General features: G+C 36.7%; 1 protein-coding gene across 1 annotated transcript in view; it reads right to left on the bottom strand.

Annotated features, from left to right (window-relative positions):
- Positions 1 to 14,321, bottom strand: part of ABCA13 (ATP binding cassette subfamily A member 13) — a 570,776-nt gene that overhangs the window by 39,281 nt on the left and 517,174 nt on the right. The window contains 1 exon segment of the mRNA XM_049894281.1: positions 11,048 to 11,198. Coding sequence (XP_049750238.1) covers positions 11,048 to 11,198 — 151 coding nt within the window.

A 14,321-nucleotide genomic window follows, 5' to 3' on the forward strand; every position in this document is an offset into this window, starting at 1 on the left:
TCTGGGAGCTATCTTATGAAGTCATGGGCATGTTGATTAAAAAAAAAAAAATTTTTTTTTTTTTTTTTTACATATTACTAAATGTAATACCCTCCAAGCACAGGGAAATTCTTAGAGTTCCCCAAGTACATCAAGCATGTTCACAACTTCTATTTTCTCTAATACCTTTCAATCTGCCAATTTTTCATGCATACTTTAAGGCTTAGCTAATTTCCTTATCCCCCCTCAGTATAAATAATTGTTCCGTCTTCTGTACATTCTATATATTTTGTCTTTTTTCAGACTGTCTCCTATGCTGGGTTCATTCTTCCTGGGGCCAAGATTAAGCAAATTCTTTGTTTCCAACTACATAGCTTTAAAATTTCACAAACAGTTTTATTTAACCTTTGAGATTATACAGGTGTTAACTTGGATGCACTCTTCAGATATCATCATATAATCCAACTGGCCAAGATCATACCTTAATTTAAATTTAGAAGAGGAAAAACCATAGTACTATGAAGATGGATTAATAATTGTGTGTGCCAAATAGCTAAATAACAAAATATAACTTGGAACGATTACTCTTTGGAAACTAATGCAAAATGTTGGAATAAGTATAATAATAATGACAATAGTGATCTGATAAAATATTAAGAGTCTCTTAACATATTAAAATAAATAAGGAAAAAGATAAAACAATTAGGATATGCATGATGAGAAATAACTAAGTGAACAGGAAACTAGCAGCACCAGTTGACATCAAGTTGACGCCAACTCACAGTGACCCATGTGTGTCAGAGTAGAACTGTTCTCCATAGGGTTTCTAATGGCTGACTTTTTGGAAGTAGATCACCAGGCCTTTCTTCCGAGGTATCTCTGGGCGTACTCAGACTTTCAACTTTTTGGTTAGCATCTGAGCATGTTAACTATTTGTACCACCCAGGGACTAAATCCTGTTTACCAGGAAAGTAAATCCTATTTATTTAGTTTATGGACTGGGACAAATAACTAAACTTTGAGGTGACAATTCGGCAACTTCAACAATACAGGGCGAGAAGAGACTGAACGCATTTGCAACAGAAGCCTCTTTCTCTCAGACAGATAGCTGGTTAGCAGGAAGATCAATAAAAGTAAAGAAGTACATATTAAAAAATAATAATAATAAGGGTATTTACTTACCTTCAACACTTTAACTTAAAATATATAAACATACTTGCATCTCTTTGGATGCAGTCCTAGCGAGGACTTATCCTTGAATGTGGATCTGCTGACGGAGTTGGTCACTGTCCCCTTGCCTAAACCACACCCTTAATTCATCACCTAAGATACCCAGTTTACACGTCTTTCAGTGGAGCAAAAACTTTTTAGTGGAAGCAATTTTGTGAGAGCAAAATCTGTCAAGATCTTTATGATTTATTTCTAATTTCTCACAGTTTCTGGCCCACATGCAATTCAAAAGCAAGTTTCAAAACACCTCATCTCTATGAAATCATTTTTTAAACCAGTTTTCAAAGAAACACTCTCTTCCTTTTCACACATGGATTTCATCAATTTTGCAATATTTAATAAAAATTCTCTGTAACTAAAAGTAGCAAGTATGACTGAAATAAATGGGTTTGGTGATAAAGAATGGACTGTCCCTAAACGATAGGCTTGAGTGGTTGGAATAGGAATGCCGGGCACACCAGCTGCCAACCTGGGTTCTGAGTGCACAGTCAGCACAGGGCGGGAGGAAGGACAGATGCAGGGAGCAGGCCAGGGGTAGGAGGGAGACTAATGAGCTCCCACTGCTTCTCACTAAACTTGTATCAACTGATACAGTAATCATGCCTCCCAACAAAACTCTTAATACAAACTGCTCAGTGGCTTTATTTGTGCAGCTATAGTGGACTGTGGCCATTGTTTTCATCAGATAGAGTCTATCAAGAAGTATAAGATTAGCATACATATGACTATTCACATGAGAGGTGAAAGAAAAGGATGAGAGTAGCTTCTTGAAAGAGGAGGCAGGGGTCCACATGGATAAGGAGGAGCCTAAAAGAACAGCAGACACTGCTAGAAAGCTTTCTGAACAGATAAGTATTCATGTTGGCAAGGCCAGCAGAAATGACATATTAGAAAGATGACATTTTCGGGTTTTATAATTTTGGGGTTTTATTAGATCCATAGAAATACAAAAAACGAAAATGTACTGTGTGTGTGTGTGTCATAAAGAACTTTTCATTTTACTTTCATCCACTTTTTTCAAACACTAGCAATGTGTAAACCCTTAAAAAAAAAATCCATTGCCTTCGAGTCAAGTCTGACTCATAGTGACCCCAAAGGGCAGAATAGCATTGCCCCATAGGGTTTCCTAGGCTGTATCTCTTTACTAAAGCTGACTGCCACATCTTTCTCCCACTTCTCCTGCAGAGTGGCTGGTGGGTTTGAACAGCCAGCCTTTCAGTTAGCAACTGAGAGCTTAACCACTGTACCACCAGTGTGCCTAGTATGCAACTATGTAAACAGATGCTGCTAAACGAAAACAACAAAATGACATAAAATATCATAAAAGCCCCTGGTTCTGTTGAAATATACCTAAGAATGATAAGAGAGCTTTAGATCAATCTCACCAAAGGATTGTTGCTTATTTTTATGAATAATATGTCATGTTTTTCCAATTTCATGAAAGGTTAAATGTTGGTGTCTGCAAGTCTGAGACTGGTTAACCATAAGAAATATTCCAGAATATACAGGAATAAATGTATTGGTTTGATCTCATGCTTTCTGAATGTCATATTTTCAGAAAATCACTAAAAATTTTCTAATAAAAAGTATTTTGCTGCAGTGTTGCTTGCACTCAGCACTCCCATCAAAATAATGGCAAATGTAATACCTCAGCAATCATAGCTAGAAAAATAATATTAAACCCCAAAATGTCATAAGTTAATGGGATCTTTCTCTGCTATTTCGTATGTTTCCCACATAAAGCTCTAGAAATGATATTGTACTTAAGGCAAGGCACAGAGATTCATTCATCTTTATATCCCCAGTGCCTAATCATGTCTGGCACATGGTAGGACTTCTATAAATATCATTTGAGCCAAAATAAATTGGCCAAAGATTCACATATACATCTGTTTGATTCCAAAGCCAACATTTTCCACTTGCACACATGATAGCCACAACAAAATTTTCTATGGGATTAAAGATCAAAATGAATCAGTAAGGAGGAAAAAAGAACCAAAGACATAAAGTGGAAGTACTTTTCTTTTCACTCTCCCTCTGACTTTTATCCCCTGGCCCCTGCTCCTCCTGTCTTACAATTTCTAACTCCTTATGATATGAGGAGCAAAACTGACTGTGACTGGAAGAAGTCTTCAGGATAAAAGTCATGTCCAAAGAGAAAATAACGATTTCTGTTTAAGGTGACAGAAAATTGTCATTGATTAAGGGTAAGATTTGCACAACTGATTAATCTAATTGATGTCATTAAAATTTACACCTGTAAAAAACTGAACTGGCAAATGTTGCGTGACATATATTTTTACAAAAGAAAAAAAAAAGAGCAGCTGATGATGCTGTTTATGTATAGCCAGACACCTCATGGGATTTGTTTTCTTGGTGTAGAAGTTACGGGTCATGGTTTCATAGGACATCCCAGTTAATTGGCCTAATAGCATGTCTAGTGTTTCTATTCTACCTCCTAGTTTGTTGTGTAGTGCCTGATGTCTGAAAAGTTTGTAAGCGGTCATCAAAGGTACAATTGAATGAGGAGGAATTGGTTTCTATTTGCCTGGAGCAACAGAGGAAGAAGGAGAGTTAGGAATAGAAGGAGGAAAGGGAATATGTGGCTAATTGCCTCCCTGAAGAACTACCTCCTTTGCCATGAGACCAGAAGAACTGGATGTTTCCTGGCTACCATTACTGAAAGTTTTGATTAAAAATTCTTATTAGAATTCTGAACAAAAGTAAGAAAGATGTGGAACAGAATTTCAAATTCTCATAGGATTGACACTTTCTGAAGCAATAAGAACTGGAAGAACCCCTGAAACTATTGCCCTGACATAATCTTTAAACCTTAAACCCAAAATATCCCCTGAAGTCTTCCTTAAACCAACCAGTAGTTTAGCTAAATTAGTAAAGGCTGCCTGCCTTGAGAATCGTGCTTTTTTAAAGAACTATCTATATGGGATCAAACTGACAACAGCAACTCGAAAGGTTAGAGAAGAAACTTAGGGGGCAATGAGTTCATTTTAACAGTGAAGGAATAATTCAGAAATGATTGCACAACATTTTTGAGAATGGTTGCACAACTTGAATGTAATCAATGTTACTGAATTGAACAAGTAGAAATTGTTGAACTGGTGTTTGTTTTGCCACATACATTGTCAACAACAATGGCAAAAAATAAAAGACATTATTTTTAAAAATAAAATGAAGAGAAGATAATGGGAAGCAAGGCACAGTAGAGTTTTACTTCTAGGAATGTGCAGTTAGTAACTAAAAATATCACCCCCCCATCTGTAAGTTTGTTGTACTGTAGTGGCTTTTGTGTTGCTATGATGATGGAAGCTATTCCACCACCAGTGTTTCAAATACCAACAGGGTTACCCACGGTAGGCAGGTTTAACAGAGCTTCTAGACTAAGACAGAATTAGGAAGAAAGGCCTGTTGATCTACATCCAAAAATTATCCAATGAAAACTCTGTGGATCACAATGAAATATTTTCTGATACGGTGCTAGAAGATAAGCCCCCAGTTTAGAAGATACTCAAAATACTTAGTGGTCTCCATAATAGATTCGAGCATACTGCTGTTTGTGAAGATGGTGCAGAACCAAGCAAAATTTCATTGTCTTATACATGGAGTCACCATGAGTTGGAGCCATCTAGACCACAACTAACAACAGCAGCAACAACTAAAAATAAGATGGCTAAGGGTTTTACCTCCTCAATACAAGGGAAAACTAAAATACCAAAATCACCAGCCCTCATCCCAGTCAGTATGTTGTTTGGTTGTTTAGGCATGGCATTAACCCTTAAATATCTACTGTCATCGAATTCTCTTACACATGTTTGCTAGCATCCAGAGCATGTCCTCTGTCTCCTGAATCATTTTCTTATAACTTGATATAAAACTGTTTACCAGGTTAATTTAATCCAGGCTCAGTTATAAATTTTTCTAGACTGTACAAAGTGTATAGTGTGGACAATAATAAAAAAAAATTAAAAATCATTACATCAAACATAAATTCCAGCACAATGAAGAGGCATTCATTTTGTTTGGGTTGAATAAAACTTAGATATGTTGAGGGAGTGAGTAACATGACTAGAACAAAAATGACAAGCAAGCTGTGATCACAGGTGAGCTGTGGGTCTGGAAGGGCAAATGGGTTAAGTGTGAGGTCTGGGCTGTATGTTCATGGAGGAGGGAGGAAGGACAGGTGCTGTGATGGTGAAAAAGGAAGGAGCTTCCCAGCAGGCACAAGAATCATACATCTCCATCTAGAATGACGGTGGAGGCAACAACGGCTATACAGTGGAAGCAGATGGCAAGATGGAAAAAAAAACCTACGTGAGCAGCAGATATTCCAGAAAGAATGAAAACCATGTGTACAAGTCCTGAAGGACTGGAGGTGAAGTGCTAACTTCAGGCCCCAGCTCTAGCCCAAAAGAAAATAAATGAGAGGAGCTCCATATCAGGGGAGAGACCAAATAAACCCAAATGGCTCTCCACTTTTTTAGCCCCATCAAACCCCCAAAAAACCCATTGCTGTCAAGTCTATTTTGACTCATAGGACCCTATAGGACAGACTAGAACTGCCCCCATAGTTTCCAAGGAGTGCCTGGTGGATTTGAACTGCCGACCTTTCGGTTAACAGCTGTAGCACTTAACCACTACACCACCAGGGTGTAGTGGTTAAGTCTTTTAGCCCCACAGGGGCATAAAAAAAATAAGATTGGGCTGTTAATGGCACTAGGAATTATGTCTTATACAACTAGCAATCTCAATATATTAAGCAATCAGGATATTTTCTTAATCAAGAACATGTACCCTTGAGCTGGATTATCTAGTTTTAAAAGAAACCCCACTACATATTCGTTGTATGACTTGGGTAGGTTACCTAAACAGTCTGTGCCTTCACTTCCACACTTGTAAAATGGGAATAATAATATTATTTTATTATGGTTTTTGTAAAATATTTAGTGTGATGCCTGGCACAGAATAAATACTTACACATTAGCTAAAACTTTTGGTCACCTTCCAAGGAGTCCTTGTGGCACAGTGATAAAAGCTATCGGCTGCTAACTGAAAGATTGGCAGTTTGAAACCATCAGTGGCTCCATGGAAGAAAGATGTGGCTGTCTGCTTCCATAGAGATTTACAACCTTGAAAACCCTATGGGGTCCTATGAGTCAGAATCAACTCATCGGCAGTGAGTTTGGTTTTGGGTCACCTTTGTGATAATAATATCAGAATGGATAAGCCCGTTCCATATTTTGAATATTCTCAAGGCTTACAGGAGAGGGAAATTTGCCAGAAAGGGAGCTAATTCCTTTGGGAATGCATAGGAGAAGTATGCCGTTGTTGTCAGGTGCCATTGAGTCAATTCCAACTCATATCAACCCTAAGTACAACAGATCAAAGCACTGCCCAGTCCTGCCTCATCCCCATAATCATTGTTATGCTTAAACCCATTGTTGCAGCCACTGTGTCAATCCATCTCATTGAGGGTCTTCCTCTTTCTCAATGACCTGCTACTTTACCAAGTATGATGTCCTTTTCAAGGGCTGGTCCCTCCTGACAACATGTCCAATGTATCTGAGACGAACACTCACCATACTTGCTTCTAAGGATCATTCTGGGTGTACTTCTTCCAAGACAGATTTGTCCTTTCTTCTGGCAGTTCACGGTGTATTCGCTATTTTTCACCAGCACCATAACTCAAAGGCATCAATTCTTCTCCAGCCTTCCTTTTTCATTGTCCAGCTGTTGCATGAGTATGAGGCAATTGAAAATATCCTGGCTTGGGTCAGGCACACCTTAGTCTATAAAGTGACATCTTCGCTTTTTAACACCTTAAAGAAGTCTCTTGCAGCAGATTTGCCCAACACAATGTGTCATTTGATTTCTTGACTGCTGATTCCATGGGTGTTATTGTAGATCCAAGTAAAATGAAATCCTTGACAACTTCAATTTTTTCTCCATTTATCATGATGCTGCTTATTGGTCCAGTTGTGAGCATTTTTGTTTTCTTTATGTTGAGGTATAATCCATACTGAAGGCTGTACTCATTGATCTTCATCAGTAAGTCCTTCAGGTCCTCTTCATGTTCAGCAAGCAATGTCGTGTCATCTGCATAACGCAGATTGTTAATGAGTCTTCCTCCGATTCCAATGTCCTGTTCTTCTTCATATAGTCCAGCATCTGGGATTACTTGCTCAGCATACAGATTGAATAAGTCGAGTGAAATGATACAACCCTGACGTACACCTTTTCTGATTTTAAACCATGCAGTGTCCTCTTCTTTTGTTTGAATGACTGTCTCTTGGGCTATGAACAGGTTCCTCATGAGCACAATTAAATTTCTGGAATTCCCATTCTTTGCAATGTTGCCTATAATTTGTTATGACCCACAGAGTCAAATGCCTTTGCATAGTCAATAAAACACAAGTAAGCATCTTTCTGGTATTCTTTGCTTTCAGAAAGGAGGATCCATCTGACATCCACAGTGATATCCTTCATTTCAAGTCCTCTTCTGAATCCAGTTTGAATTTCTGGCAGTTCCCTGTCCATGTACTGTTGCTTTCGTATGTTCTTCAGCAAAATTTTACTTGTGTATGATATTAATGATATTGTTTGATAACTTCCACATTCTATTGAATAACCTTTCCTTCTAATAGGCATAAATATGGATCTCCTTCAGTCAGTTGGCCAGAAAGCTGTCTTCCACATTCCTTGGCATAGATAAGTGAGCACTTCCAATACTGCATCTGTTTGTTGGAACATCTCATTTGGTATTCCATCAGTTCCTGAAGCCTTGTTTTTCACCAGTGCCTTCAGTGCAGTTTGGACTTTTTCCTTCAGTAGCATCAGTTCTTGGTCATTTGCTACCTCCTGAAATGATTGAATGTCAACCAATTCTTTTTGGCACAGTGGCTCTGTATATTCTTTCCATCTTCTTTTGATGCTTCCTGTGTCATTCAGTGTTTTGCCCACAGAATCCTTCACTATTGCAACTCCAGCCTTGAATTTTTTCTTCAGTTCTTTTAGCTTAAGAAATGCTGAGTGTATTCTTCCCTTTTGGTTTTCTAACTCCAGGTCTTTGCACGTGTCATTATAATACTTTACCTTGTTTTCTCGAGCTGACCTTTGAAATCTTCTGTTCAGCTCTTTTACTTCATCATTCCTTGTTTGCTTTAGATACTCGATGTTCCAGAGCAAGTTTCAGAGTCTCCTCTGACATCCATTTTCATCTTTTCTTTCTTTTCTGTCTTTTTAATGACCTTTTTTTCTTGCTTTCTTCATGTATGATGTCCTTGATGTTGTTCCACAACCCGTCTGGTCTTTGATCATTAGTGTTCAATGCATCAAATCTATTCATCAGATGGTCTCTAAATTCAGGTGGGATATACTTAAGGTTGTACTTTGGCTCTCATGGACTTACTCTAATTTTCTTCAGCTTCAACTTGAACTTGCATATGAGGAATTGATGGTCTGTTCCACAGTTGGCCCCTGGCCTTATTCTGACTGATGATACTGAGCTTTTCCATTGTCTCTTTTTACAGATGCAGTCAAATTAATTCCTGTGCACTTTTATCCAGTGAGGTCCGTGTGTATAAAAAAAAAAAAAATAGTCACCGTTTATGTTGTTGAAAAAAGGTATTTGCAATGAAGAAATCAGAGGTCTTGCAAAATTCCATCATGTCATCTCTGGCATCGTTTCTATCACCAAGGCCACATTTTCCAATGACTGCTCCTACTTCTTTGTTTCCAACTTTCACATTTCAATCACCAGTAATTATCAATGAATCTGAGTTGCACAGCTGATCCATGTCAAATTGCAGAAGTTGGTACAAATCTTCAACATCTTCACCTTTGCCCTTAGTGGTTGGTGTGTAAATTTGAAATAACAGACGTATTAACTGGTCATGTTGTAGGCATATGCATATTATCCTACACTGACAGTGTTGTACTTCAGGAGAGGTCTTGAAACGTTCTTTTTGACAATAAATGCAACACTGTTCTTCTTCAATTTGTCATTTCTGGCATAGTAGACCATATGCTTGTCTGATTCAAAATGGCCAATACCAGTCCATTTCAGCTCATTAATGCCTAGGATATTGATGCTTGTGTGTTCCATTTCATTTTTGAAGATTTCCAATTTTCCTAAATTCATACTTCATACATTCCACGTTCTTATTATTAATGGATGTGTGCAGTTGTTTCTTCTTATTTTGAGGCATGCCACATCAGCAAATGAAGGCCCTGAAATCTTGACTCCATCCATATCATTAAGATTGACTCTTCTTTGAGGAGGAAGAAGAGCTGCCTTTGCTGGAAGAGTTCAGAAAAATGAGGCTGTAGGAGAGTTGAGGATCAGAAGGCAATTGTCTTGATCACAGAATGCACGAAGCCTTACTGGATTAACAAGAACCTTTTCATACAGCGCATTTCTCTCATACAATAATGGGGCCAGCTTAGAGTATCTGACAAGCATCTACCTCTTTAATCAAAATCTAACAAGGTGGACCTAACAGAGATAAATACCTATTAACAATGCAGTCAGCAATTAATCTTGGACTCCCAATAGCTGTTCAGCACTGAAATAAGTGGGTCTCCTGTGTGGTGGTTAGCTACCTTTGTTTAATAAAGCAGGAGGTGGGTATAATGACCAGGACCTTGCAACACTGTGAAAAGGCTGTTTCTGTTTCATTTAAAGTTGCAAAGCATAAATAAGATGTGAAGGGTGAAGCATTACAAAACCAGCCCACTGAATGAATTTTCATGGACCAGTTAAGGTGATGGCTATTAGTTTCATCTCCTGTGAGTACTAATATGTACCAGCTTCTTTAGAGTCTAATTGAAAATACATCACATAAGCCATGATTCATGGTCTGTAGTTCAGACTCTAGAAATCCTAGGAGCACCCCAGACTCTTTATAATGAGGTGCAGAAAAGGTAAAAAATTTCCTTAAGCATCTGCCACTCCAATGGCTCCCTGTTTGGACTATGTCTGTGCAGTCAGGCAATGCTGTCTGCTCAGCAATGGGGAAGAATGGCAGCTGTTTCTGGCCTGCTCGCTGTTCTACCCACCATCTCCCTTCTTTCATAAGTGAAGGGATGGGCAACAGGGAAATTCTGCAGCTTCTGCTACTCTGGCATTTTCCTGAGGCCATTCAGAAAGAACCCAGGCAGGAAGCCATCAACCCACTTATCAGGAAGCCATCCATTCAAATAATCCAACAAACTCCACAATACTCTATGCTCACTTCTCTGTCAGATCCTGGGGGTACAAAGTTTATGCTATTTGTTCCTGTCTTGACAAATTAATAATTGAAAAAAGAAAAAAAAAACACTGCCATTGAGTTGATTCTGACTCACAGCGACCCCATAGGGTTTCTGAGGTATAAACATCTACAGAAGCAGACTGCCACATCTTTCTCCTGTGGAGCCACTGGTGGTTTTGAACCACCAACCGTTATTGGCAATCAATCATTTTAACTGCACCGCCAGGGCTTCTTAACAAATTAAATAGTAGAGTAAAAATAGAAGGCATTTAAAGGAAAAAAAAAGGCAAAGGGGAATATAAAGTTACAAGTGAGTTTATTTCTGCTTTAACTCCTACCACATCACTTCCTCACACAGATATATTTTAAATATATACTATAAATTAATATAAATACAACTGAAATATATTTCGTTTCCTTCAGCATAATCATATTGGAAAATATCTTCCATGTAAATTGATCTGATACTAATGGTTCTCCTGCAAGTGTAAGAGAGCTGTTTTGAGAGTGGGAGGTGGTCACCATGCATGACTGAGTAGTTTCCTTTTTTTGGAAACCTCCAAAGACGTCACCTCAGGGATGTGCTGCTTTGGAATCCCACGCAGACTGCAGTAATAATGGAGATGTTCCCAACCAGTCAGGAGGTCATCAAGGGCATCTTGCTGGGGACAGTAGCCAATGAGAACACCCGCCACACCAGCTGAGGAGAGGGCCACTTCATCTCTGCTTGGAGAAGAAACACAGCTTAGAAAAACTTGATTTCCTGAACAAACCTCAGCCTATTTCTCACATTTGACTCATCTTTAAGAAGTTAATTGCATAGTTTGATTAATACAATAAATTTAATAAGCAGCAACCCATGTCTCAAGTGACCGAAAAGGCTTGGCTCTGGAATCAGAAGCCAGGGTGTTAATTAAGGTAAGTCTATGATTGCTATGGGTGTTAAAGAAAAGAATATATAAAGTACCAAGCTTTGTATTTGGCATATGACAAGTTCTCTATTAATGACTATCCTATTTGTTATCTATTTTCTCTTCCCAAACAATTTATATTAACATTTAATAAATCAAGGACCAAACTATAATTTTGATTTTTTTGAAAGTTAAATCTTTATTTTAAGAATTCTATATAATCTCTCATTGAACATATGGAAAAGTAGAGAGAAAAGGAGGAAAATTATTATTCATGGTCCCAACCTTCAGTTATTCTCACCATTAATATTTTTGTGTTAATCTTTCAACTGTAAGGGTGAGAATTATACAAAATTGTACCTACTTATTAGAAACAAAACTTTTATTTCTAATTTTATCATTAATATATACTTATCATAGAATATGTGGAACTGCCCAAATGATACCACAATTCATATTTTGATTATTTTCTTGCTGACTTGTTTCTATACATTTTTATGCAGATGAAATTTTATGGAATATAAAGATTCTTGAGAACACTTTAGTAGAGATAATCCCTAGCTTCTAAATGGAAGATAATATAAAGACTTGCTAACAAATCATGGCAGCTAAAGGGGCAATTATTAGCATTTCTCAATTATAGGAGAAAAAAACTGAATCTAGTCATTAACAGGACTGCTACTTTTTAAAATTTCTGCCAAAGCAATATATGCACCTGGTAGCAAATAATAAAATAAAGCTTGATTTTGTGTAAAACTTTAAGTTCTCAACATCATTTTGCTTCGGTCTCCTAAATTCTGTAACAGTAACTCCCTCATACTTTTTTTGTTTTCTAAATTTAGCATAGCAAAATGTTATTTCAGCTTGATTTTTCCTATTCTATAAGTTTTTTTTTTTTTTTTTCCCTGCTTGGTCACTCTTAGAAATTTCCTTTATCAATTTATTTCAAGAGTTTTTTTTATATATATAAAATTTATATAGCCGTGGGTCTTTTTTCAAAGACTTTAACTGATATAAGAATTATCTGTGAATTAATACTAATATCACACTTTTTTTCAATATCTGCCTCTTGAAAATTTTACTCAATAACAGTTTCCATTAGTGTTTTTGTTTTATTTTCTCATGTTCCTCATCCCTGTCCTGTACAAAGAGCTGTAGATTTTAAATTTGTCTCTCCATTAATTTACTCACCATCAATTCAATGGTGTTTTCATTTATATTCTGGAAGGATTTCTCAAGTGCATTCTTGATATCACTAATGTAATACCCAGCATTTTTAATTCTGTTCTTGTTAGTTTCCTTATATTAGTTCCTGCCTCATCTATATTCCCTTGTCTTTCAAATTTAGGTGGGACATTTGTCATGACACTTTCTACATCTGCATCCTAATACTTTGCCTTTTTATATCCTGAGAATGCCAAATTATTTTCTAATATTTTAATAAGTACATCAGCTTATTATTTTCACAACTCTACTATTTCTCTATTGCTTCAATCAGTTTTTGTACAATAATTTTCATTACTTGTATGTTTAGTTGCTTACTCAACCTTGTATGTGATTAAAGTTGCCAGAAAAAGTATAGGTTGTCCATTTAAATTTGAATTTCAGAGAAACTGTAAATAAATTTTAAATATAAATATATCTCATGCAATACATGTATGTCTCATGGAAAAAATATTTGTTATTTATCTGAAATTCAAATTGTGTGTCTTGTATTTTTATTTGCTAACTCTAGCAACCTTAATAGAATATTTCTGAAGGATAAGTGTGCACACTGTGTTCCAAACATTTCCTGCATGTGTTATTTTAGATCCACTCTCAAAACTGTAGCTAAACTGGGCCCTATTTTTAGTCATGATAGAATAGTTTGCAGGAGCCCCATCCTGTCCTTTAAAACAATAAAAAAAAAAAAAGCTAGATAAAATACAGGAAACAATATATTTAAAAGCTAGCAACTGAATATTCAAATCACAAAAAGAAGGGAAACTCATTGAGGTGAGACATTCATTCCAATTTTTTTTTATCCCTTGAGGTCTTGACCCCTCCTATCAAATGAAGGAGGAGCGGTGGTAAAGCCGTGTAAAAAGTGACATCTATGAGTAGAGAAACTGAACAAGGCTTTTATCAATTTTTTTTTTTTGAGGAGACAAAAATTGGGGTTCATAGCTGCCAACGCAGACAGGATTTAAGGGGCCGAGATCTCAGAAAGGAGGAAGTGAAGAGAAATCTAACACTGCAAGATGCTCTTTCACTTGAAACATTAATCAATTCATAATCAATTCAAGTATAGAATTGAAAAGGGCAAGCATTAATGCTAAAAAGCTCAAAAATGAAACATAACTATTAAGTGTATCACAGTTGTGGGAAAATAAAAACAAGTTCATTAAAGAGTCAGGTGTTGGAACTCTGGTAAATTTAACCATGGCTTTCAACTGGAACCACTAAAAGGTGACACATTGTGCAATATGGAAATGGATAAGTCCTTAAAATGACTGAATTTCAGCCTTAAATAAAATCATACCCCTTTCTAATTGTGTTAAAATGATCTTCGCTATTCTATTGCCTTTCAAAAGCTAAAGAGAATTGTCTTTGGCAGAAAAACACAATCACCCAGAGGTTTTAAACTTTTCTTATTCTTTCAAACCTTACCTGGCATACCATTAAAAAAACAAGAGGAAAAACACAGATAATAGAAATAGGCCAATAGATGATGCAGATATTGGAGTTTTCCGACACAGACTTTAAAATATTTTAGTAAATAAATACACAAAAAAAGATGAAAAGATGACGAATCACACCAGAAAACTTAATCTATATAAAAAAAGAATCAAATGGATATTCTAGAATTGAAAATGTATAATAACCAATTTAAGGCAATAGAGATACTTTGGACATATAAATAAATTTTAATATTAATGTAACAACACAAAAAACA

Source organism: Elephas maximus, chromosome 8 (genome assembly GCF_024166365.1).
Source record: "Elephas maximus indicus isolate mEleMax1 chromosome 8, mEleMax1 primary haplotype, whole genome shotgun sequence".
Classification (NCBI taxonomy): domain Eukaryota; kingdom Metazoa; phylum Chordata; class Mammalia; order Proboscidea; family Elephantidae; genus Elephas; species Elephas maximus.